At 33.0% G+C, this 24,879-nt stretch overlaps 3 protein-coding genes across 4 annotated transcripts; 2 read left to right on the forward strand and 1 right to left on the reverse strand.

Annotated features, from left to right (window-relative positions):
* Positions 1-1,861: 1,861 nt before the first annotated feature.
* On the forward strand, positions 1,862-8,964 carry LOC129910338 (RNA polymerase-associated protein CTR9 homolog). The gene is made up of 11 exons (XM_055987677.1): positions 1,862-2,002; positions 2,065-2,163; positions 2,227-2,466; positions 2,530-2,798; positions 5,558-5,981; positions 6,043-6,668; positions 6,740-6,950; positions 7,212-7,550; positions 7,609-7,727; positions 7,794-8,122; positions 8,188-8,964. The coding sequence occupies exons 1-11, from the start codon at positions 1,961-1,963 to the stop codon at positions 8,871-8,873; spliced, it is 3,384 nt and encodes a 1,127-aa protein (XP_055843652.1). The 5' UTR covers positions 1,862-1,960; the 3' UTR covers positions 8,874-8,964.
* Positions 8,965-11,271: 2,307 nt separating this feature from the next.
* LOC129909886 (lipid droplet-associated hydrolase) lies at positions 11,272-12,542 on the forward strand. Its single transcript, XM_055987027.1, has 2 exons — positions 11,272-11,616; positions 11,697-12,542. The coding sequence occupies exons 1-2, from the start codon at positions 11,418-11,420 to the stop codon at positions 12,425-12,427; spliced, it is 930 nt and encodes a 309-aa protein (XP_055843002.1). The 5' UTR covers positions 11,272-11,417; the 3' UTR covers positions 12,428-12,542.
* Positions 12,543-14,976: 2,434 nt separating this feature from the next.
* Positions 14,977-23,297, reverse strand: LOC129910349 (probable E3 ubiquitin-protein ligase HERC4). Of its 2 annotated transcripts, none has more exons than XM_055987692.1 (16): positions 23,059-23,297; positions 22,858-22,988; positions 22,625-22,787; positions 18,757-18,993; positions 18,114-18,688; positions 17,895-18,046; positions 17,575-17,836; positions 17,208-17,516; positions 16,898-17,071; positions 16,672-16,791; positions 16,455-16,592; positions 15,873-16,333; positions 15,722-15,809; positions 15,529-15,666; positions 15,348-15,461; positions 14,977-15,287 (listed from the first exon to the last, which is right to left on the reverse strand). In XM_055987692.1, the coding sequence occupies exons 2-16, from the start codon at positions 22,924-22,926 to the stop codon at positions 15,135-15,137; spliced, it is 3,153 nt and encodes a 1,050-aa protein (XP_055843667.1). In that variant the 5' UTR covers positions 22,927-22,988; positions 23,059-23,297; the 3' UTR covers positions 14,977-15,134. The 2 variants fall into 2 exon arrangements, with proteins under 2 accessions (XP_055843667.1, XP_055843666.1); XM_055987691.1 differs by having other exon boundaries at positions 22,610-22,787.
* Positions 23,298-24,879: the final 1,582 nt, after the last annotated feature.

Consider the following 24,879-nt stretch of genomic DNA (forward strand, 5'->3'; position numbering starts at 1 on the left):
AGAAAGCTTATTTTTTGGTCTTAAAAATAATTTTTGTAGTTTTTTCCAAAAACAAATAGCGTTTAAAAAAAATAAAAAATGTTTACTTTTGTAAATTTCACACTTTTTCACTTTTTAGTTCATTGTATGGCTTTAGGCTGGTATGCAGACCGCGCTTAATTTTAGCTCCCATACAAATTATCGAAAAATTTTAGCTGAGCTAAAATTAATCCCATACAAATTATCGAGAACTTGTCTATGGGATTTTTATCTGGACACTTTTTTCCAAAGTGATTGGCCGATTTCATAATCATTTAAAAGGGTTTTAAATTTTGAAATGACGTTTTTTGTATGGAACAAACGTAATTTTAGGACGCAAAAGCCTGATAACTATTTAAAAGGGCTTTTTGAAACTGACCATAAGTGAAATATTTTTACTTTTGGAAACTGCAATCCCTTAGGGCCAGTTGTACAAACGTGTTTCAGCCTTAATTCAAGAATTTAACTTGCCGATTTCAGTTGGTTCAAGCATGGATTTGGATATTTTAACATAAATGGGCCTTGAATCAGGGCTATAACTCAGCTTAACCATGAGAGGATTTAAGCTGAAACACAATCACGCTTTAGGGCGTCGCTTCGTTGCGTTACGTTGAGAAATCCTCAAAGCGCGCTTCTGTCACTTTGACTTTGAACAGCTGATTGCAACATAAAATCTGCTGTCAAATAAAAAAAAACACAGTCACTCAAAAAATTATTGGGCCAAGTCTTTATCTTGATTTAATTGTGGAAAAATGAAAAAGGATATTAATATGTTTAAAAAATGCATAGAAATTTGTTTATTCTTTAATCATATAGTTATAAAAACAAAATCAATCAAAATATATTGTTTTTAACAATAAAACTCAGTCTAAAACATCATTAATTTTTTTTTGTTTTTAATACGTAAATTGTTTTGATTTAAAATATCTCGATGTCGTTTTTTTGTGCAAAAACTATTTAGAGAAATTAAAAAACACACATAGTATTGCAATAATTTATTTTTTTTTATTCGCATTTGGCGCAATAATAATGTGGGTGACTGTAACTATGTCTGTTAAATGTCAGAAAGCGAGCAAAAGTTCAGTCTGGTTGAACTTTTGCTCGCTTTCTTACGTTTCCTTACGTTTGTCAAAAAAAGCGTAAGTAAGAAAAGCGTCATTGTGTGAGGATACACAGATTTCCTATAGTTGAACTTTTCGCAGTTGTCAAAATCGACGGCAAAGCGTGATTGTGTTTCAGCTTTTTAACTTGCTGAATTACGGATTAAATGTTTTTTAAGCAGACTTTTCACTTTTTGTGCAAGAAAGTGTTTTATTAAGCCTTAACTACATTGGCTCAAAAAGTGAAAAAGTACAAAAGTGGCAATTTTCAAACGCATTTTAGTATAGTGTTTCGGGCTGGAAAATTAAAACAAATGATGCAGAAAGCTTATTTTTTGGTCTAAAAAACAATTTGTATACTCTTTTTCACAAAACAATTGCGCTAGCCAGAAAAAAAATAATTTCACTTTTTTACTTTTCCAAAAAGTGGTGTATGTAGTTAAGCCTTTATTCCTGTGGATCTGTATCTTGTAAAGTTAAGCCTAGTACGCAGATCGAGTTTAATTTTAGCTACCAAAGAGCAAATTGTACAAATATTTAATCCGTGGTTCAGTAAATTTTATCTTATAAAATCGTGGTTAAGCATAGGTTAAGCACTGTTTCAGTCTTCGGCAATTTGTAGCAAATTTCAACCTTTATCAATCTTCAATTATGAACGCTTCCTTCCATTAAACCACCCTATAAAAAAAAACAATCACCATTTTATTTTTAGACGTTGGCAAAACTGATTTGCTAACGTCAGTTCTAATTTTTTTTGACAAGTGTGTTCGCCGCGTTGTTTTCCTTCCCACAAAAATTTTAATTATAAATACAAGTTTTTTATTAATAAATCGGACTTTAAAATGTCCCAAACAATTGAAATCCCTCTTAGGGATACCGATGAGGTATATGCAAATGTTTTAAACTATGAAAACATTTTCAATGTTGTGTTTTTTTTTTTTTCAAGGTAATCGAAGTGCATCCTGACCAATTGCCAGAATGCCAAGAAGTGCTTGGTATTTTGCGTCAAGAAAGATCTCAACTCAATACTTGGGTTAATGTTGCCGTAAGTGAAAATAGAATATACAAAAAAATTTACAGAATTAAAAATAAATTTAATTTCACTTAGCTTGCATATTATAAGCAAAAGAAAACTGCTGATTTCATTCGACTTTTGGAAACGGCAAGAATCGAAGCCAATGTCGATTATCGCGATTATGAAAAGGATCAAATGCGAGCCTACGATATGCTTGCTGCTCATTATGTGCAGGAAGCAAATCGTGAGAAATCGAAAGATAAAAAGCGTGAGCTTTTTATGAAGGCAACTAATTTGTACACAACAGCCGATAAGATCATTATGTACGATCAGGTAAATAGAAAGTTATCTCTTCCAATACAACAAACTTATTTAATCATGAATTAATTTTAACAGAACCATTTACTTGGAAGAGCATACTTTTGTTTGCTGGAAGGTGATAAAATGGAACAAGCTGATGCTCAGTTCAATTTCGTCCTCAATCAATCGCCATCAAATATTCCCTCATTGTTGGGCAAAGCTTGTATAGCATTCAATAAGAAAGATTACCGAGGTGCTTTGGCATTCTATAAAAAAGCATTGCGAACCAATCCGAATTGTCCTGCCAATGTTAGAATGGGAATGGGTCACTGTTTTTTGAAAATGAACAATCAGGATAAAGCTAAGTAAGAAAATATGTTGATTTTTGTTATTTATTTTTTTTATTTGTTTAAGTTTAAATTGAAAATGTTTTGAGTATCTTTTCTCAGAAACGTTTTGTTTGTTAACACCAAGGTTTAACGGCTAGGGTTCTAGATATTTCAGAAGAACTAACAAATCGGCTTGCTATTAGCTTGGATTGTTCTGTCTGGGTCGTTTAGTTTAGAGGTTGGCCTAGGTTGAGGTTAGGTTGGCGAATAGCCATATTGAAAAGTTGACTCCGCATCATTGTACAAAGAAACTATACCTCGGTTTTCCGTTGATAATACCGGCACACAAAAAAAAAGTGTCATGTACAAGGAACCAGACCTATTTTTCTATATGTTTTTGGACCCGCTGAATCCAAATTTCAACTCCGTTTGGCCCGGTCACCCTCCCAAAAACATATAGAAAGATAGGTCTGGTTCCTGGTACATGACACTTTTTCTATTTTGTGTGCCGGTGTTATCTATGATTTCCATAACCTAGTTCAAGAATTTGTTCATGGATGGAGATGATTCTTATAAGATAATTAAGTTGATTGGTAGTGTTTTTAATAAGTTTGATTTCTTAATTTTTCTTCCTTGTATTTTATCAAAATGTTCCGTAGATCTGCAAGGCTGTTTTTGTTGTTGGGTACAACACAGGAAAACAGAAAAAATATAGTCAATGACTAGTTTTAGCACTTTGGCTCAATCTTTGAGTGTAGGTTAACAACTCATTGTAGGTTGATCAAATCATTGTAGGTGACCCCAATGTTAACTTGTTTTCAAGTTAATGAAAACATTTTCTGGAAGAAAGAATGAGAAAAATACAATAATATTTTTAGTAAATGGAAAAGGTAGTCCATTTATGTATTTGGAATTTTTGGATTAGGTCTTCTATCAATACACAATTGAATTCTTTCTCGAATTCCAAATAAGGATACATCTGTTAGGCAACCTCAGAGCGAAATTAAAAAAACTAGATACAGTACCGAGTGTCCTTTTTAAGTAAATTTTTGTTTCACAATTTTGCTTGCCTTTAGTTAGAAATCAAGCATTTAGTTTGTTGATTGTTGATGCAATTGTTCATGATGATCGTACCAAATTGCTTTTGGAATGGTTTAAGTTCTCGAGAAAGTCGATTTTAATCTATCAGCGATGATTCTGAATTGCTTCAGAGCTCAGTAGTCCATCAATGAGGACTTTAGATGTTTTCGGTGAGAATTTCCCCTAAGGGAATTGGCTAACCACAGTCTCTCTGAATGGACCTAGGATATGTTTACAAATGTAAAATGATGTCCTCTTTTACTGTTTATAAAATGAGTTTACTTTGTTCCTCAGTTTTGTCAATCAACCAAGCCAATAATTTTTCGTCTTCACTAAGCTGCAGCCGAAAATATTCTGAGCTTTGTTGTTCAAGTTTTGTAGTTTAAAAATTTTATCGATGGTTGATTTTTTTTTTCTCTTCTTAAATGCCACAATCGGCACACAAAATCAATGACAAGCATTAATAACGGCAGGTTGAGACAATTTATTTGCAAAATTTAGAGCTCAGCACGTTCACGTTCAACCATTGTCTTAAGGAAAAAAAAAAAAAAAAAAAATTAGTAATACATTTGTTTATACCCTAAATGACCTTTACCTCTTTAAACAAATTGAAGGATCGCCCATTCGCACTTGAAGTCCATGTTACTTAAGTTTATAGTTGTTCTTGATTACTACAGGTATGTGTACGAAAATTCTGGCCATCATCGTCCAGAATAAATTTATGCACGTACATATTATAGCTTTTTTTCCTGTCGTTCTCTTCAGATCCTCAGTATTGCCTTTGGCTGTGTTTTTTTGGTAACTCAGTACTTAGCTCAGTAAAATTTGGAACGGGAAACAAAAACAAATGAAAGCTATGTATAAAAAAGGTTTTTTATTTGTTGGTTTACAGATAAATTTTTTTTCTAAACTTATACATTTTGACCCTTCAACAATAAAGGATTATTATTAATAAATAAAATTATTCGTTTGTTGTTGTTTACAGCACAAAATATTTAATCAGTAAAATACTGAGTACCAATAAAACACGGCTTTTGAATTTGTTAGTTTGCTCTATTCTGAATAAAAACTCTCAGGCGAATGTTTTCGGAAGGTAGGCTGTAGGCTCCCAATTGAAAACCTGATAGAACTTTTGTACCTACACAAAAGTATTGAAATTAAGAGCCAGCGAAGCGTTGTTTTGGGATTAAGACAGGGCTTTTTTGGTCTTGTACACTTAATGCCTAACTATAATTGACTTGCATGGGCTTATGTCAAAATCGAACGAACTGTTTCGTCCTGCTTCTGAAAACATGAGGAGTAACCATAATTAACACATGCGCGCATAGATTTCTGTAACAATTTACATTTTTGTTTTCCAATATTTGTGTAAAAAAAACACGTTGAATTACACAAAAATATTTTTCAAATAGAATTTCTTTAATCCCATCTTCGTTTATCACATTTTTATTAAGTGAAAATAAATTTAATTATTCCATCCCCATTGCATTCATGTTTTTTTTTCATTCTATTCTGAGCAATTTACTCATGTTGTGCTGTTCAGAGCGAACGGCATATTCTTAACGAAAGTTAACGAATCGCGGATATGCGCATTATGGCTATCCCATTAATTATGTGGGTACGACAACTCACATGCTATTTTTAAATAGAAAAGAAAACTAACTCAAGAGTTGAGATAAAGAATTACTAATTAATTTTTGTTTTGTTTTTTATAGATTGGCTTTTCAACGAGCTCTTGAACTAGACCCAAATTGTGTTGGTGCACTTATTGGCCTAGCTATATTGAAACTAAATCTACACGAGCCAGACTCGAATAAACTTGGTGTGCAGATGCTCTCAAAAGCTTATACAATTGATTCGACAAGTCCGATGGTTCTCAATCATTTGGCTAATCATTTTTTCTTTAAAAAAGATTACCAAAAAGTGCAGCATTTAGCGTTACATGCATTTCACAATACAGAAAACGAGGCGATGCGTGCCGAAAGTTGTTACCAATTGGCAAGGTCATTTCATGCTCAACGTGATTATGATCAAGCATTTCAGTACTATTATCAATCGACACAAATTGCACCATCTAATTTTGTACTCCCACATTATGGTTTAGGGCAGATGTACATTTATCGTGGTGATACAGAAAATGTAAGTTAACTTGTATTTGCTATCAATTAAAATATTATATTATAACTAATTATGTTTTTAGGCTGCACAATGCTTTGAAAAAGTTCTCAAAGTTCAACCGGGCAACTATGAAACAATGAAGATCCTGGGTTCTCTTTATGCTAGTTCGAATTCTCAAACTAAACGAGACATGGCAAAAACTCATTTAAAAAAAGTTACCGAACAATTTCCGGACGATGTGGAGGCATGGATAGAGCTGGCTCAAATTCTAGAACAACACGACTTGCAGGCATCTCTGAATGCCTATGGTACAGCAACAAGTATTTTAAGTGACAAAGTCAAAGAGTATATTCCTGCGGAGATATTAAATAATGTGGCTGCATTACACTATCGTTTGGGAAATTTGATTTTAGCTAATGAAAAACTTCTCGAGGCATTGGAGAGGGCGAACACACAAAGAACCAATGACCCACAATACTATGACTCCATATCTGTAACAATGAAGTACAATTTAGCACGTTTAAATGAAGCCCGATGCAGTTTTGATGTTGCCGATAAATTGTACAAAGACATTTTGAAAGAGCATCCAAATTATATTGATTGTTATTTGCGTTTGGGATGTATGGCACGAGATAAAGGTTTGATTTTTGTAGCTTCGGATTTCTTTAAGGACGCGCTCAATATAAATAATGATAATCCAGATGCACGGTAATAATTGTTTTTGGTTTTTATTAACTATTTAAAATAAATTTATTTTTTTTTTAAATGATTTATTTCAGTTCACTTCTTGGTAACCTTCATTTGGCAAAAATGCAATTTACTTTGGGACAAAAGAATTTTGAAACAATCCTAAAGAATCCAGCTACATCTAGTGATGCCTACTCATTAATTGCATTGGGAAATTTCTCACTACAATCATTACATCAACCATCAAAAGATAAGGAGAAAGAGAAGAGGCATCAAGAAAAGGCATTGGCAATTTATAAACAGGTAAAATTATAAATGTGAATCTTCTTCTGTGTTTTTTTTTTCAGGGGCACTTTGACCCCAAATTTGACTTTTTAAGCTTCCTCATTCCAACCCCCTCTCCTTTTGCTTATTGGAGTTGTTCTTATTAAACCCGACTTTATTTGATGAAGATGGTTGAGAGTTGTAAGACACTTGGCTCAATGAACTCCACACTTCACAAATTAACTTATTTAATTATTCGCAAGTTAAAACTTTTTATTACAAATAATTGTCTTTTTACAGGTCTTGCGAAACGATCCACGTAATATCTGGGCTACAAATGGCATTGGATCAGTACTTGCTCATAAGGGCTGTGTTATTGAAGCCAGAGATATTTTTGCTCAAGTACGTGAAGCAACCGCGGATTTCTGTGACGTTTGGTTGAATATTGCACATGTGTATGTGGAGCAAAAGCAGTACATCAGTGCCATCCAGATGTACGAAAATTGTATGAAAAAATTCTTCAAGCATCATAATGTTGAAGTCATGCAATATCTAGCAAGAGCTCATGTACGAGCAAATAAACTAAAAGAAGCGAAAATGGTTCTTCTCAAAGCGAGACGTGTTGCTCCACAAGATACGGTTTGTTGTGATAATTTTTTTGTCTGCTTTCGATTTTCTATAAAATAAATCTCCATAGGTCCTTCTTTTTAATATTGCCATTGTTCTACAAAGACTGGCAATGGCCATTTTAAAAGATGAAAAATCTACTCTGCAAGTTGTTTTACAAGCTGTACATGAGCTAGGATTAGCTCATAAGTAAGTACACATTTGTGACAAAAAATGTAATAATCTTTTACACGAACATTTCTGTACTCTTTTTAGGTATTTCCAGTATTTGTCCGTTAACGGAGATAAGACGCGTTACAATATAGAATTGGCTGGCATAGAAGCAAATCAATGCCAAGATCTGTTGTCCCAAGCGCAATACCATGTAACACGTGCCCGTCGTATCGATGACGAAGAAAAGTCCCTCAGACGCAAGCAAGAAGAGGAACGTCTTGCATTCAAACGCAAACAAGAAGAAGATCGTCGTCTCAGGGAAGAAGAAAAACATAAGTCTAAAGAAGTCATGTTGCAAAAACGTCAAGAATATGTGGAAAAAACAAAGAATGCTCTTCTGTTCAGCGAACCAGCACCAGATCGAAAGAAAAGTAATAATTTTAATTTTTATTTTGTATTTACTAATTAATTTGCATGTGTTTTTTTATTATTTTAGGTGGTGGCCGACCGCGCAAAGACGATTATGTTTCCGATTCTGGCAGCGATATGCAAAATGAAAACTCTGAAAGACCCAAAAAGAAACCCAGCAAGAAAGCTGCTGGTGGGAAAAAACGCAGCAAAAAATCAGCTGCTGACAATAACGATAGTGACAGTGATGCACCGAAAGAAAAACGCAAACGTAAGGCTGGCAAGCCAAAAGAGAAAAAAGAAAAAGCATCAAAACAGGAGAAACTTAGTTCGAAACAACGTCTTAAGATCGTTTCGAAAGCAACAATTTCAACCAGCGAATCGGAAAGCGATCGCGACAAGAAAAAGAAGGGCGGAAGTGATAGCGACAGTGACAGCAATACTGAAAGACGTGGACGCAAACGCATTGTCTCCGATGACGAGAAGTCAGGTTCGAGATCGAGAAGTGGCAGCCGATCACGCAGTAATAGCCGATCTGTTTCCAAATCAAAATCGAGATCACGATCTCGTTCTGGTTCGAGATCAGGTCGAAGTAAATCAAGATCAGTTAGTGGCAGTCGAAGTCGTTCTCGTTCAAAAAGTGGCTCACGATCTCGATCAAGATCTGGGTCACGGTCTGGATCGGGATCTCGATCCTCAAAATCAAGGTCAAGATCGAATTCGAAGTCTAAATCACGATCTCGCAGCAGATCTGGGTCAAAGTCAAGTAATTAAAAAAGGAATCAATATGGATAGACACTTGCTTCATTTATTCGTTAGTGAAATTCTACTTTTCTGAACAAAAAAAAAAAAAAAAAAAAACAAATACATAATTAAAACAAAATGTTTGGAACCTTATTTAGGGTTTTAACATAACACACTTAGTTTTTTTTCTGCATAAAGTAAGAATTTTCCTATCTAAAATGTGGTCCTCAAAAAACATTTTTGTATGAATGAAAAATTCCTTTTCCTTTTTGGTTTTATATAAAACTCAACTTTGCTAAAAAAGTTTAAAAAAATTAAAACGTTTTAATCGTCGATTAAAAAAATTTTTTTTTTCAAAATTTTAATTTGAATATAAATTTTTCCTGAAGTCTGGTACGCAGATCGAGATAAATTTTAGTTCCCATAAAAATTATCCAAAAAATTTAGCCGATCTAAAATTTATCTGAGCATCTTATGGATAATTTGTACGGGAGCTAAAATTTAGCTTTAAGGCTGCGTACCAGCCTTAAACTACATTGACTTTGCAAAAGTAAAAAAGTGAATTTTTTTCTCGCCAGCGCAATTTTTTTTGTAAAAGAGCATGCAAATAGTTTTTTTAGACCAAAAAGTAAGTTTTCTGCATCCACCGGAAAAAACTATAAAAAATACGTTTGAAAATTTTCACTTTTGTACTTTTTTAATTTTTAGGTCAATGTATTCAGGGCTCAACTCATAGAAATCCACTTAATCAGCCCTATCCTGAGTTTCCACCCGGAAAATTTGAATTTCACTTTTTCCCTATTTTTAGCTCCGGGCGAAAAGTTGTTCACGAAAATTCACCCTATTTTGAACATTTTTTCAGGTAACATAATAGGTATTCGACAGCTCTGTTGTCACTTAATTTGTGGTGGCGAAAAAGATGCTATTTTGGCAGAAAATTTAAATTCCCATCTGATGAAACCGTGAAACTCATGATAGCTTTCAAAATTCCGGGCGAACAAAAATATTTCGGGTGGAAAAATTTCCACGTGAAACTCACGATAGGGCTGAAATAGGTTTGTACCATAAAAAAACTGTGCTCGAATTGAATCATTTATTTTCAAAACATGATAAGTCCATGATTTTAAATTTTGCAGGAGAAGAAAAAAACATTCTATTTTCTTTTGATGTGTGTAGCAAAATTTATAAAAAATGTATTCTGTAGAACTTTTGCCTAGGTACAAAATGCCGTTTCGTTTTTAATTTTTGGAGCGATAGTTCAAAAGATAAAAAATAAAAACGCTTTTGGACTTATCATACTTTGAAAATAAACGGATGTGAAATTACTTTTAAAATGGGTACACAATTTTGCTTTCATCTCCAGTCTATCACAAAATTGTATTTGAGATTAAAATAAAATGTCCGGATGCTTCCTTAACTTTAAAGAAGCTTTAAACTTAAGATTTTCAGCCAGTAGCTTAATATAGCATTTACACATAGAAAAGCTGTTGTTTATTTTCAAAACATGATAAGTCCGGGGCTTATCCTGAGGTCGAACTACGCTATACGTACGTTAACGTATTGACGCTTTATGTCTCTATCATTTTCTTCTAATTAAATAGAGAAAGAAATAGTCAAAACGTTAACGAACGTATGCCGTAGTTCGACCCCTGTTTTTGATATTAAAAAAATATTTCGCTTAGCTGTAAAATCGGATATACATAGATGGAGTAGATACTTCATTATTTTGAAGATAGACGTGGTTATCCCCAGAGTAACAATTTAGTCAAAAAAACGAATTTTTTTGAAAATAAATGATTCAATTACGGCATACGTTCGATAAAGTATGGTCGCTATGTGTCCCTATTTTTTTTTCTACTAATTAAATAGAGACAGAAATAGTCAAAACGTTAAAGTATGATCGTAATCGTATGCCGTGATTCGACCCCTGTTTTACAATTATTATGATGGTGCTACTTGCTAAATCTCTTTGGCATTTCTTTTCAAAAAATAAATTTTCATACCCCAATGCCTCAATAGAAGTATGTATAACTTCAAAAACTGCCCATAGCGTTTTATTTTTGATGTACAGTTGTTGTGCGTCTTTAGGACTCTCCACACCAAAATAAAACGCTGTTGTTGTTCGTTTGAGGGAGCCATTAATTCTAACCTCGACGACTTGTGCAATACATTGCAATATGGTTTTCATTCAAAAACCTATAAATAAATATCCTTGGATGTCAAAAAAAATCCCTAGGTATATAAAAAATGTAAAAAGCTCAAATAAATTTTACTCGAATAAAAACTTCAAAAAAAGTATATCTTCAATAACTCTTGCATCACCCTGTACTAAACTTATTATTGAAGTTTCTCACAAAACAGTTCTGTTTTAAAGAGGTGTTTTTTCATTGAACACACCTATTTGTAAAAAAGTGTCAAATCAACATTTTGCCGGCTGCCAGATCCAAACAAAAATCTCAAGTGTTGATGTGGATAAAAATTATACAAAAACTTATTCCAAATTAAATTTAAAAAAAAGCGGAAAACTAAATAATTTATCACAGCAAAACGTCCATTATTATAAACTAAAAAATAATGCAGGAAGCTTATGTTAATATTTGTGGTGTTCCCACCCACATCATGACTTGGGGCAAATGGATTGAAGAATCTCTAGATGATGTCAAAGAAATTGCAATATGCATAACTGGAAATCCTGGCTTGCCAGGATTCTATACAGAATTCTTAGGAAATGTCTACAGACAGTTAAATTGTGAAATGCCTGTCTGGGTGATAGGTATGTACGACTTTTGTTTTATTTTTATGGCTTTACTTATATTGATTATAAATATGTATGAATTGTTATGAAATCCAAAGGTCATCTTGGTCATGACGATCCACCGTCAACAAGCATACGTGAGGTACCACCTCTAGCCGGCAATGATGCCCTCTTTGATCTTGAAGGTCAAGTCAAACACAAATTAAAGTTCATCGAGGAATACGTCCCGGAGAATGTTAAAATTCATTTAATGGGCCATTCAATTGGGGCTTGGATGGTTTTGCAGCTTTTGAAAAATGAAAACATAAAAAAACGCATTCAAAAAGGTTACTTGCTATTCCCCACCGTCGAACGAATGGTTGAGTCTAGTAATGGTTGGGTCTTTACCAATATCGCTCTGCCAGCCTACATAGTCCTGGGCTTCTTTATAACATTCTTTTCACGTCTGCCAGTTATTGTCCGAATATTCTGTCTACACATTTACTTTTGGCTCTTTTCTATTCCAAATCATTTCATCGGAACTGGATTGAAATACTCCAAACCTTGCGTGGTGGAGAAAGTAGTATTTCTGGCCAAGGATGAAATGGCAAAAGTTCGTGGTTTGGACAGGGAGATTATTAAAGAAAATGTTGGTTTATTGAAATTCTACTATGGGGCAACGGATGGATGGGTGCCAGTTAAATATTATGAAGATCTCAAACGCGATATACCGAATGTTGATGCCACAGTGGATACGAAAAAGATTGCACATGCCTTTGTCTTGCGTTCCTCAGTTCAAATGGGGGCAATTGTTGCCAATATGATTATGGAGAACAAATTGAACAAATGATAGAACAAATTACATCATTCCTATTTTAAGATTAAGTAAATATTTTATTAATAATGTTATGCATTTTATTTAATTTAATTTTGGGTCAATAAAAAAATGTGTTATGAATTTAAAACTATTAGGTCCAATTTATTCACACTCCATTAAATTTAAAGTCGCCATTAAAAAAGGGAAATTTTAAAATTTGTATGCGATTTGACAGTTTTATAATTTTTAATGGAGCCTTTAAAAATAATGGAGAGTGAATAAATTGGGCCTTAGACTTTGATTTATCGATTAGGTATTCTAAATTTATAAATGCACTTATATTTTTTATTATCAACAGATATTACAGATAAATTTGACGGTAAAGTTCATGGTTGTGCTATGACTCATACAGAAAAAGTAAAATAAAATAGCAACGAATCTATGAATTTTGCAAACGAGCTGTTCTTAAGTCTAATCGACCGAATACTTTGTCTTATCGAAACACGAACTTATCAAAAATAATGAATGCTTCAGTGAACGAGAAATTTTGGTGGTTTATAATAAATATTTAGATGACTTAAGCTACATAATTCATCATCATCGAATTGAATTTTTAAGCCTGGATGTGCCTGCTTACCACCGACTTTACTACTAAAGGTTGGCTCCGTAATAATAATTTTTCGGGACAAAAAACCAAACAAAACCGTTTGGTGATATGGTAAGTAAATTGATGAACTGATATGCCGGTCGTTTGTGTTTAAACGACTTCAATTTCCGATCCGTTTTGCATTCGCCATTACCATAAATAAGTCACAAGGCCAATCGTTGGAAGTTTGTGGCCTGAATCTGACCATGGGGTCAGAGGCGTACGTTGAGTTGCCGGGGTACCGGGGCAAGACTAAATTTTCTGGATTCTTTGATACTTGGGGCCCCTTTAATATAGAAAATAAGAACAAATAAAAAAGGACGTATACGACCTACTTCGTTTTTGGGGAACCTGATGTACCATTTATTGGTCGCTAAGATTTTTCAAGTATCAATTTTTGGGGCCGTAAAATAATATACATACATATAATTTTTCTTTCAAAAAATCGACTTATTTTTTTGGGGCCCCTGATGTAGGTGCTATTTTGTTTTTAGATGAAATAGTATGTGGCTAGCTACCAATTCATTATGCATTACACTGAAAAATATAATTTGTCTCTCTTGTGTCCGAACTGATTCATGTCAAATACCTATCTTATCTTTTTGCTTGTTACTTCTTTAATATGTTGCCTTCTCTGCATTGTCTCTAGACGACGCCCTGGTGTGTAGGGGGCCCCGGGCATAGCCCCGCTTGCCCCAATGGTTGACGCCCCTGCATGGGGTCAGTTACATATACATATACATATGTGGCATGATCAGTGTTCAAGGGTCGGAAGATAATCTGCTTTATTTGTTTTTGCGCCTGATAATAAAACTAAAAATGTCGTCTAGCACAAGGTGCAACCCATGCACCAAAATACATGTCCAACAAAGAATTCTTAAAATACTTGATTTTTTTTTCCTCTTAAGCGAGAAAAACGTTCGCCGGGTCAGCTAGTTTTATAATATAATTATATATAATATAAACAAAAAACAACTCTTAATTTTAAAATAATAATAATAATAATGACAACAAAGGCAAAAATTAATATTATATAGAATACATTATAAGTATAAATAAATAATATAAAATGATACGTTTAAAAATATAGCATTTATCGATATAAAAATTCGCTTTTTTGGTTTACTGTGACAAATTTTCGGTGACTCGATTATAAAAGTCCTCACTTTCTTGTAGCTCTTTCAAAAATTCTTTTTCGATTGAAATGACAGCCAAATCACTCAATTTCTCCTGACTTTGAGTACTTTTAAGGCACGTCTTAATCCTCTTCAATACCGAAAAGGAGCCTTCTACCAGACTCCGCTGAAGCTGGAACTGTACATATAAGTTTTGAAAGTTTGTACACCTGTTCAAAACTATCGGATATATTATTTGCCTCCATCCAGAGCAAGACATCAAATGGTGTTATTGCCAATCTGGACGTTTTGGACGCATTTAGGAAGCGTTTTGGACGCGTTTAGGACTCGTTTTGGGCGCGTTTAGGCCGCGTTTTGGACGCGTTTAGGACGCTTCGATGGTTTTGGAGGAAATGTTTACAAATAGAATTTTAGGGGTTTTGTCTGGACGTTTTGGACGCGTTTAGGACTCGATTTTGACACGTTTGAGACGCGTTTTACACCCGTTTAGGACGCGTTTTAATTGCGTTTTGGACGCGATTTGGTTGAAATGTCTTAGGAACCAGACCACCAAGGAACTTTTAGTTTTCAGTTATGAATAGAGCTAAAAGAGACCTTTCTTTGTATTTCTCACTCGATGAATTTTTATCACCGATAGATATGCAGCAGCATTTCCTTTCCTTATTTTCCTTTAAAGTTAAATAGTCAAAACGATTGGCATGCATTTAGTTAACAATTTAAAATTCTTTATAATTTGCAATCAGTCAGTCATTCAATAGTTTTAAGCTTTATTCAGTTCATCAAAAAAGACAAAAAAAAAATATCGTAAATAGTTTTGTTTTTTACTCTCATAGCATAAAATAAAACAAAAAATCAAGAAATCCTTCTAAGGCCAATTTGTTCATACTAACAGATTTATATCTATATAAAAAGAAAAACGAAACATCCGCAACAAGATCATTTATAACAAAATATCTTTTTAAACTATACTAAATCCCTGAGTTTGTTGTATTGCTTGTAGCAATTTATATCTTAAACGTTCTTTTGTTTTGTAGCGTGGCAAATCCAATAGATTAAAGCACGTATGAGCCACTGGCAGGAATTTATCATCGTTGGTTGGTTGAATTATAATCTTAAAATGTAAAGAAAAATTATAGTTATTCAATTAAAGTTCAAGATAATTAAAAAGTACTTGTATCTTGCTCATGCCACCAATAGGTATACGATCACTTCCTGTTAAAAACAACAAAAACTTTTTCTTTTCCTCAATTGGGAGATCATGAAGGACTTCCCAGAACCATCGAATCTATTAAATTGGAAACAATAAATTTAGTAAATTAAAAATGTTTAAAAAAGATGTCTTATAATTTTACTGTTTCATCTCCTGAGGTGTAGTCGCCTTTGTAAACTGTATTCGCTTCTAATGCGTGCCAATCATAGTCTTCATTTCCCACAACTACAGCCATAAGTTCGTGTGGTTTGAAAATTTGTAAAACTCTACCCCAACAAACCTTTGGAATAAAAACAAATTTTAAGCTTATATCAAATCCAAAGAAGCAGTCTTACCTTCATAAAACCTTTCTGAAATTCCGTGAATTTAGTTTGAACCGATTTGTTGAAGATGAAATCTACATAGAGATCGACAAATTCTTTTCTGAAAAAATAAATAAAAGGAAATTATTATTAAGTAAGCTTATAATCCTATCACCTCACTTACTTGTTTTGTTGATTTACAAAAATTTTATCACCACCCGGTTTAAGTTGTTCAACTTTTGATTCACCAAATATTTCTCTTGTAATTTCAAAAGTCAAATCGAAGACTTGCTCTAAATCATCTTCCGGATAGTCTAAAATGCTTTGCATGGAATTAGCTAAAGTTGGTGATAGATCACGCAAATCACCAAGATCTACTGGTTCATTGAGTAGCTTTTTATAAAGTGCCAATGGGAATGGCAAGTTTATGATTGTAAAATTATATATCGCTAAGCCGCATATTATTCCAATGAGGAAATACATGTCATCCGTTTCGAAGGAAACATCTGAAAACCAGACTGCACGAGAGTCTTCGAATTCTTTGAACATTCCATATTTTGGATCGATAATGTCTTTTAGTAAAAGCATAAAGAATTCTTTGCGAACGCCACCTGCATCTTCGGCTTCTTCGTCTTTGAATTTAACCTGGAATGTAAAAGAAAAATAAGTTCTTTGATTTAATGAATAGAGTTTAATTTATATTTATTTATTTAAAGAACAATATAATTTCATTTAAAAAATAAACAAATGCAAAAGATTTACTTACCTTAAGTGGCTTTTTTAAATCTGCTTGACTATACTGCATTATTTCTCGCAGTGTATCTTGAACTAAATTTTCACGAGTAACATTTAGTACAATAAATTGTGAAGTCGGTGGTGCCATATTAAACATTGCAAAAATACCCTATATAAAAAAGGAGAAACAAATTTTATTAACATTTTGATTATTTTTAAGAAAAAAAAGTAATAATTTGAAAACTTACTGTGGCAACAGCATTTTGCATTGCAGTATGCATTTGAAGTGCTTGATCAGTTTGCAAAAGAATCGTTTTAATCATTGCATCAAATAAAAATGGATAGTTGCAGATATTAAATAACTGTGACTAATTTTACATATTAAATAGAAAAGCCAAATTAATTAATAAATTTTTATACAAAAGTTTCAAAAATTCAAGATTTGAAAGAGAAAAACAAAAAAGAAGAACTTACATTTTTATCCATATACCAATTAATGTACTCCTGTTGAATGTCAACATGATCCATTAGATCAGGTAGGTGAAATATTTCATAAGATGCTTTTTCTGTTCTTTGAGAATGATTAATTTTATGCAGAAACACAAGTAGATTTAATGCACCAAATAGATTTGGTTCAAATGATATTGCCTAAAAAATTCAAAACTTTTAAAATCAGTCGAAAAGGGTGATGGTAATGCGAGCACGTTAAATGATCAACAATTTACAAAACCCAAAGTTTGATGAGTTGTTTTTGTTAGAAAAAAAAACACAAGGACTTTCTTACCTTTTTTTGTGTTCCTGTTTTAAGAGAGAGTTTAAAATTGATGATATAGCTCACAACATTTTTAAAATTTGAGACTAAATGCTCGAAATAGTCGATAGGAGCCTCAGCCCACCATTGACCGATTATTTTCCTTGGAATCGCCTCTAATTTCATAACAGCTTTGCTGAATTGTGTATGTAAAATCGTATAGTTTTTGGAATTGTCAAATTCATGATATAAAGGCAAAGTTAAATATATTCTCAGTGTTTCCACATCAGGTGGTGATGGTAGAAGTGAACTAATTAAATCACTGTCTATTGTATTTAGTATCTACAAAAAATCAAATCAATTAAGAATCATCTTTTAAACTTCAATAAATATTGTTTACAATTTGTTTTAAACTTTCGTTTTCAATTTTTCTAATATCTTCAAAGGCTTCGGTAGCTTTGGCGAGATCAATGCCATGATGTTTCGATGTACAGCAATAATGATGATCGTCATCTAAGAGAAACGATCCATTAAGGCACTCTAGACTTTTGAATATCAATTCGATAGAGCTTAATAAATCCATATCAATTGATGCTTCATTTCCAACTTTTAAACACTCTTTAGCCAAATCATTTGTAAACGTAAGGATTTGGGTTTCAGATCTTTAACAACAAAAACATTATTATAACAAAAATGTATGAAAAAAATGAAAAATCTTACTTATATACACGATAATCGACTGCTGGTATTTTATCCATAAAATATTTGGTCGTAACAAGAGCATGATCTCCACCAGAAAATATTTGTTTTATTGTCAAGGCATTTATTTCGGATATTTCATTTGCTAGTAACGCTGAGCCACTGGGTGAAACCTTTCATACAAAACAACAACATTAATTGCTAATAGTGTCGTTAAAAATTCTAATTCGGATGACTCACCCATGGACCAAGCACAACTTGAGGCACTGAAGAACTATTAGTTGAGCGTGTTCCCAATTGTCCAGAACAGCCCAATCCGAATCCATAAACTCTTCCTCTGGATGGCACCAACGCTAGGGTATGTCGATTACCACAAGCAATTTGAGTTATGGTACTTCCCATCAGTTCCATAACTTTACGTGGCAATGCTTCGTTGCAATTGTTTCCATGACCCAGTTGACCATAAGTCCCAGCACCACAGGTAAACACTCCACCGTCTTTTGTCAAGAACACAGAAAACTCTTCGCCACATGCAATGTAGCGAACTTTAAGGCTACGCAGTGTTCGAAGCTGTGTTGGTAGCTTTCGAGTATCCTCATCATTCAAACCAAGTTGACCACGATTATTGCGTCCCCATCCGAATACAGCACCAGATTTGGAAAGTGCAAACGAGTGGTTAGCACCGCACGCAATATAGCTTATAGGTATTCCTTTTAATGCAGTAATCTGTCTTGGGGTAGCTGCATGCTTGCAATCAGCATTATCGAACCCTAATTGACCATAAATGTTAGAACCCCAGGCATAAAGTTCTCCACCTTTTAATTAAATATAATTCATTGGTTTCAAGCAAAAACAAAAGGTTTTGGGTGTTCAAAAACCTTACTATTTGATAGAGCCAAACAATGATTATGTCCACATGCTATTTGAACTATATGCTTTGATACTAAATGCTTGAGAATTTTCGGAACTGTTTGTCTTGTTTCACCATCACCAAATCCTAATTGTCCATAATCATCTAGTCCCCAGCAATAAATATGACCCCATTCGTCGAGAGCTAAAGAATGATTAGCTCCACAGCTAACTTGTTTGACATCATAGTTTTCGAGAACGGTTATAGGTTCTATAAAGAAAGAATGATTAGAAAATTCAATAGAAATTGAAATAAGACCGATACTGGAACTATAAAATAAAAAAAAAATGTGTTGGTCAAGAATTTGGAATGTGTTTAATAATTTTGTTCTAATGTACTTCACATTTATAAAATTGAGTTGCTTAAAATATATGAGAATTGAATACTAAATAGATGAGCTTTGATTGATCTAATTTTTTTGTTTCCTTTAATAAGAAACTAGAAGAGGCTGCAAAAAAAAAAAAACCATACCGATGCACAAGAGTTTTTAATTTAAGAGTTTTAAAATGACTGAGATAAACCATCTCATATTTTTGTGAACTAAAAATAAGGTTCGACATCAGACTCAAACGTTAACTGATGAGGATTCCTAGAAGCGCAAGATATTAGGGGTGAATTGTTTTAGAGAGAAAAGAATATGGCTATTTCGTTTGAGAAAAATGACTATAGAAGCAACGGTAAAAAAGTGAAGAACAAAAAACTTTAGTGCGGTTTGGATTTTTGTACAAGTCCAGTCGACTTGATAGCGTTTGCATTGAGACTACAGTTAGCAGATTTACCTCCTTTCTTGGCGAATCTCATGATTTTAGTTCGAAGCTGGTACGGTTCTTTTATATTTAACTGGAAAACGCCCTGATGTGAGAGTAGTTTACAAAAATCTACACCACTGACTTCTTAGAGAGAACGTCCCTGCTACCAGCCAAGAATAATATACTGGACCGATGAAAACAGGTATATATATCTGCTAATTGACGATGATAAAATATTTTTTTTTTATTTCTTTATTTAAGTCGGGCGAAAGTATGTTCGATGAATAAAATTCAGTACAGCGTGCCCCATTCACAGAACCACCTCAACTATAGAAGTAGGGTAGAAGGGGGAGCATTTGCCAATGGGGTGCCTTTGCCAGCCCAGGTTTTTTTCCAAACCAAAAGAATATTAAATACCGAAAAATAATTTTCTGTTGCACATTTATGATTGCAAACTTTCCACAAAGTTTGACAGCTATTGGCTGGACACGAAATAAATTAGACGCTTGTGTTAGTTTTTTAATGTTGAGAACCAAAATATGAGGGTACATAAGCGTCGTAAATTTTTAATATTTGTCTTGTTAAATTACTTTGTCATACAAATATCTTTTGAAAATTATGTGTACTATGCTGTGTAGAAGTGATTTTTTTACTGCTTAACTTATAAAAAAGTTATAAGTAAATTTTCGAAAGATTAGCTTGTGGGGTACATTTGCCATTTGTTTTTGGGTAGGTTTTGCTCTGGCAAATGCACCCCATGGGGTACATTTGCCAGAAAGGAGCTTTTTCAAAAGAGGATGGCAGGATCCTACAAAATCAATCAGTTCTTCGTATTTTCAGCTAAAAAGAAGTTTTGTTTATGATTATTGGTTTTATTTGTATTAACTTTTATATTTAGGTAACTGGCAATCCCTCCCCACCCCCGTGGCAAAGCCTCCCGCCTGGGGAGGCTTTGCCACATCACTTTTTGTTTTTTTGAATAAATTATTAAAAATAGAAACAATTAATATATCAGAATGAAAAAAATATTTAAGTGAAGATAATAAGGTCAATAATAATATCAGATATAAAAAAATTAAAACAAACGTCAAAACTTTGCGTTAAGTCAATTTTCCTAAATCCTGGCAAATCCTCCCCCTTCTACCCTAGTCTTCTCAACTTTGCAGGTTATTTCAGTTATAACCACCTTGTGCGAAGAAGCTGATCGATGTCTTTCAGTGTGCCATGTAAGAGTGATTGCGAGGCTTCCGATTGACATTGAGAGTTCCTCATTTTGCATGTTATTCTAATTGCTAACAGTTTTAGTTAAAACACACTAGCAAAATTGGGTAGCCGAAAGGATTTTGAAAAGAAACCGTCTATTGGGGTCTGAGGGACCCCACACAAATTTTAAAACAGTGTGGACGCTTTTATTTTGATTTCTACTATTTTTTCTTTTATGTTATTAATTGTTTTGCTTTTAAAAAATATAAATTAATAAAAAAAATAATAAATACATTATATAAAAATTAAATGTTTTTTCAATTTTGTTTTGTTTGGGGTAGCAAGAGGAGTACGTTAGAAGAAATATGTTGGAGGACGGAAGTTTAATACTACGTTTCCACCAACCCTAAATCCGAGATTTAGCTAAGTAGATTTAGAATAAATCTCGAGATTTATTGTAAATCTTGGATTGAAAGTAGGTGCAAATTTCGGATTTAGGGTAAATGAACCCAAATGCGAGATTTACCGAAGTAGATTTAGAATAAATCTCGAGATTTATTCTAAATCTACTTAGCTAAATCTCGGATTTAGGGTAGGTGGAAACATATAATAAAGGATTCATAAAATACACACCCACCAAACCCCCGTTAAGTTAAGCTTTCATCTCAATTAAGTATCCAAAATGATCCTTAGATAGCACTTAAAAAGAAAGTTTTAAAGTTTGACCGTTAAACTGAGTTAGAGGTCAGTTTTGTTTGACTTTGGCTAACTCCAAAGACCACAGCTCATAGCCCAATTGCTAACTTTTACTCAAAAAATGTCAGTGCTTTTGCTGATGACGGGTAAAAACTTTCCCGATAGATCATTTACATATGCCACAACCTCTCAAGCTTTACAAGGATAGTGTTATTGTTCATGACAAGGAGTCACAGAAAAAGAGAAAGAATACATTTTTAAGATGTACCAACCTCTGTTGACGCATTTAAATCAGTGTTTATGTGTTTCTTTTGAATTCTTTTCTTTTTTAGTCTGATGTAGTCCTCTTCTCAAAAGACCGCTAAGGACTCGAAAAGTGAGCCTCCCTTTTACATCTAAAAGGTGTATTTTTTTTAAGTAGATCGTATTCTCAATTGTTCGAACGGCTCATATCGGCTTGCTGCGAACTCGCCAGGGCCCAGGGGACATTTTTTAAAAATGCCTCTGAGTCTGATATGAGATTCTAGATTTTCCCTCGGACTAACAAGGTATTTACATAAGTAGCTAAGCTCTCTGTCAAAGAACAAAGTAAGGCAGAGGCATGGTGCGTGTATGAGATGCACAAGAACAGATGAAAACCTTTGCATTGCTTTTAAAGATTTGTCAAATAATGTTCGGTCTAGTGTGCATCGGTGGAGAGCCCAAGGACAGATCCAAAGATGATCTACATATATGCTTACGTGGTTGTAATTGCTAAATTTAATTTCCATTATACCTTTGTATTTTACTAAAATAATGCCTACACTCGGATTCTAGTGGATAGATAGATTCATCTAGTCCGTATGCAATTTGTAAAGTTAGAAAACTATAAGTGATGTGATGTTTTTTAAAAATGTTTCTTTTGTTGTAAATTCATGATCCTAAAAAAAGCCAAACGTGCAACTGTTTCGTGAACTTAATTAAACTTTAAACAAAAAACAACAAAATAACTCAGATACTGAGTGAGTAATATGAAAAAATACATCCAAATATGGAAAAATAAAAAAAAATCTAAATGAATCAGTTTACTAACTACAAACATTATTTTGACTAAAAAAAAACCAAAAAATAACAAAAAAAAAAGTTGAATTTCAAGCAACAATGAAGTAAAATGGAAGCAAAATGTGATGAGTACATACTAAACAGGGACATACGTGGCCTTTTCGTCGGCAGCTCATGTCCTAGTTGACCATTATCATTGTTCCCGCAAGAGTACACCTTTCCGCTAGCTGTCACAAACAATGTATGCGTTGAGCCACATGAAACTTGAACGATTTCTTGTTCGGGATTCCATGTCATTTGTCTTGGAGTTAACACCTAAGTTAAATACAATTCAAATACAGAATAAATATATTCCAATAAGATTTAAAAAATTTATATTATTTACAAACTCATCTTCAATGCCACCAAGTCCTAATTCGCCATGAATGGTATTGCCCCAACCAAATATTCGCATTTCAAATAATTTTTTTTGTTTTTATTACAAAACACCAAAACTATGCAGACAAATTGATCACACTGGAACATTAGAGAAAATTCTGTTTATTTCTAGAAAAAGAGTTTACCACTACAATACAAAAATATTTACTCAAAAAGAAGATATTTTTTTCCAAAAATGAGAAACTTAATCCAATTTAAATGAAATGTCTTTTGGATTTTTGATTAACATTTAAAATAAAATTAAAACAAATATAGGAACTATCGAAACTACGATTTAGTGATAATTTATATAAATAAATTTGTCTTTATCACAAATCGTCAAGAAGCCATACAAAGTTTAATTATGTTAAAAATAATGAAGAAAATGTTTAAAACAATTTGATCGAATTACGAACAAAAAAACGATTTTCTTTCTGCAAAAAAATTTGACAGATAGACAAAAGTGACATTTGGATTTTGTGCAGTTTTTTTTTTGCGGACATAGCGTTGCCAGGTAGGTATTATTTGATATAAGCATTACGTGACGTTTACTGTACGTTATCTTATGTTATGTTAAGTTTGAAAAAGGAAAGGATGTCGATGTCGAAAGGGCTGAGCCACGGGTGTACAGAATTGTGGCAAGCGAGACCCCCATGACAGGGTCCCAAGAGGAATTATATAGTGAAGAATCGTGTTTATATAAATAAAATAAAACTCAGCAACCAGTGGTCTATTTCACCAAATACAATTCACAATCAGAAATATGTAGTTGTAATTGTTTTTTTAACAACTTTTTAACTTTTTGTATGTATGTATTTAAAAATTGGTGGAACAGAATTTTATAAACTGTTTTACAATTCTTGTGAGAAAGTACTTGCAAATTGTAATTTGTAAGACTACAAAGAAACTCTTGGGTTTACTTTTGATGTCTCAGATGATGGGTTTGGAGGAAATTTTTCAAAATTAAATTTTTTTCTCAAGGGTAAGATACCCCTTCAATTTTTTTTCGAAAATCTAAAAAAAATAAATTTTTAATTTTCTTACTTAAATGAATAGTTCTGTGTATTGTAAACTAATATCTGGAAATCAAAATTTGTTTCAAGACTTTGATTCAAAGTTATCTACCTCCAAAACTAAGTGAAAAATGATGTTTGGATGAAAATAACTCAGCAACTAGACTTCCAAGAAACTAATGGTTTTTAGTAATGAATTGATCTTAAAGAGACCTTTATTTTGATGTCTCACTCGATTTGTTTGGAGGAAATTTTTACAAATGGAATTTTTTTTTGACAAGGGGTTAACCTTGATTTATTCTCAAAAATCTGAAAAAAAAATAAATTTGTAATTTTGTAATCCAAATGCATAGGCCTGTTCACTGTGAACTCATACCTGTAAACGAAAACTTGTTTCGAGACTTTGGTTAAAAGATATCGGTTTCGGAATGTAAGGAAAAGAAAGAAACAAAAATGTTTGGATGGAAATATCTCAGGAACCAGACCTCCAAGAAACTTTTAATGTTCAGTTATGAATAGAGAAATAGAGAAAAAGAGACCTTTCTTTTGATTTCTCACTCGATGGATTTGGAGGAAATTTTTACAAATGGAATTTTTTTTGACAAGGAGTTAACCTTGATTTTTTTCTGAAATCTGAAAAAAATAAATTTTTAATTTTTTTACCTAAATGTATGTATATAGGTTTGTTCACTGTTTGTTCGAAGTTATGTGCCACTGAAAATAAGAACAATATTTGAGTGTAAATAGCTCAGCGACCTGACCTTCAAGACACTTTGGGCTTTTAGTTATGAATTGAGCTTAAAAAGGCCTTTCTTTTGATGTCGCACTTCATTAGCCGTGTTTTATTCATACTCAGTATTTTACTGAGTAAACATTTTATGCTATTAACAAAAACAAACGATTACATACTTTAATTTGTTATTTATAATTATTGTTGATGAATCAAAAATGTATAAGTTTATAAACAAATGTTCTCT

The sequence above is a fragment of the Episyrphus balteatus genome, chromosome 2 (genome assembly GCF_945859705.1).
Source record: "Episyrphus balteatus chromosome 2, idEpiBalt1.1, whole genome shotgun sequence".
NCBI lineage: Eukaryota > Metazoa > Arthropoda > Insecta > Diptera > Syrphidae > Episyrphus > Episyrphus balteatus.

Bases quoted from the DNA above. Each gene is read 5' to 3' on its own strand.
- LOC129910349 (XM_055987691.1), bottom strand. From the start codon at position 22,926: ATGCGAATATTTGGTTGGGGCAATACCATTCATGGCGAATTAGGACTT. The intron at 18,994-22,609 runs GTATGTACTCAT...CTTTCTTTATAG, and splicing joins GCCACGTATGTCCCTGTTTA to AACCTATAACCGTTCTCGAA. The intron at 15,810-15,872 runs GTAAGTGAGGTG...TTATTTTTTCAG, and splicing joins TTTGTAAATCAACAAAACAA to AAAAGAATTTGTCGATCTCT.
- LOC129910338 (XM_055987677.1), top strand. From the start codon at position 1,961: ATGTCCCAAACAATTGAAATCCCTCTTAGGGATACCGATGAG. The intron at 2,799-5,557 runs GTAAGAAAATAT...TGTTTTTTATAG, and splicing joins AACAATCAGGATAAAGCTAA to ATTGGCTTTTCAACGAGCTC. The intron at 8,123-8,187 runs GTAATAATTTTA...TTATTATTTTAG, and splicing joins AGCACCAGATCGAAAGAAAA to GTGGTGGCCGACCGCGCAAA.
- LOC129909886 (XM_055987027.1), top strand. From the start codon at position 11,418: ATGCAGGAAGCTTATGTTAATATTTGTGGTGTTCCCACCCACATCATG. The intron at 11,617-11,696 runs GTATGTACGACT...TGAAATCCAAAG, and splicing joins AATGCCTGTCTGGGTGATAG to GTCATCTTGGTCATGACGAT.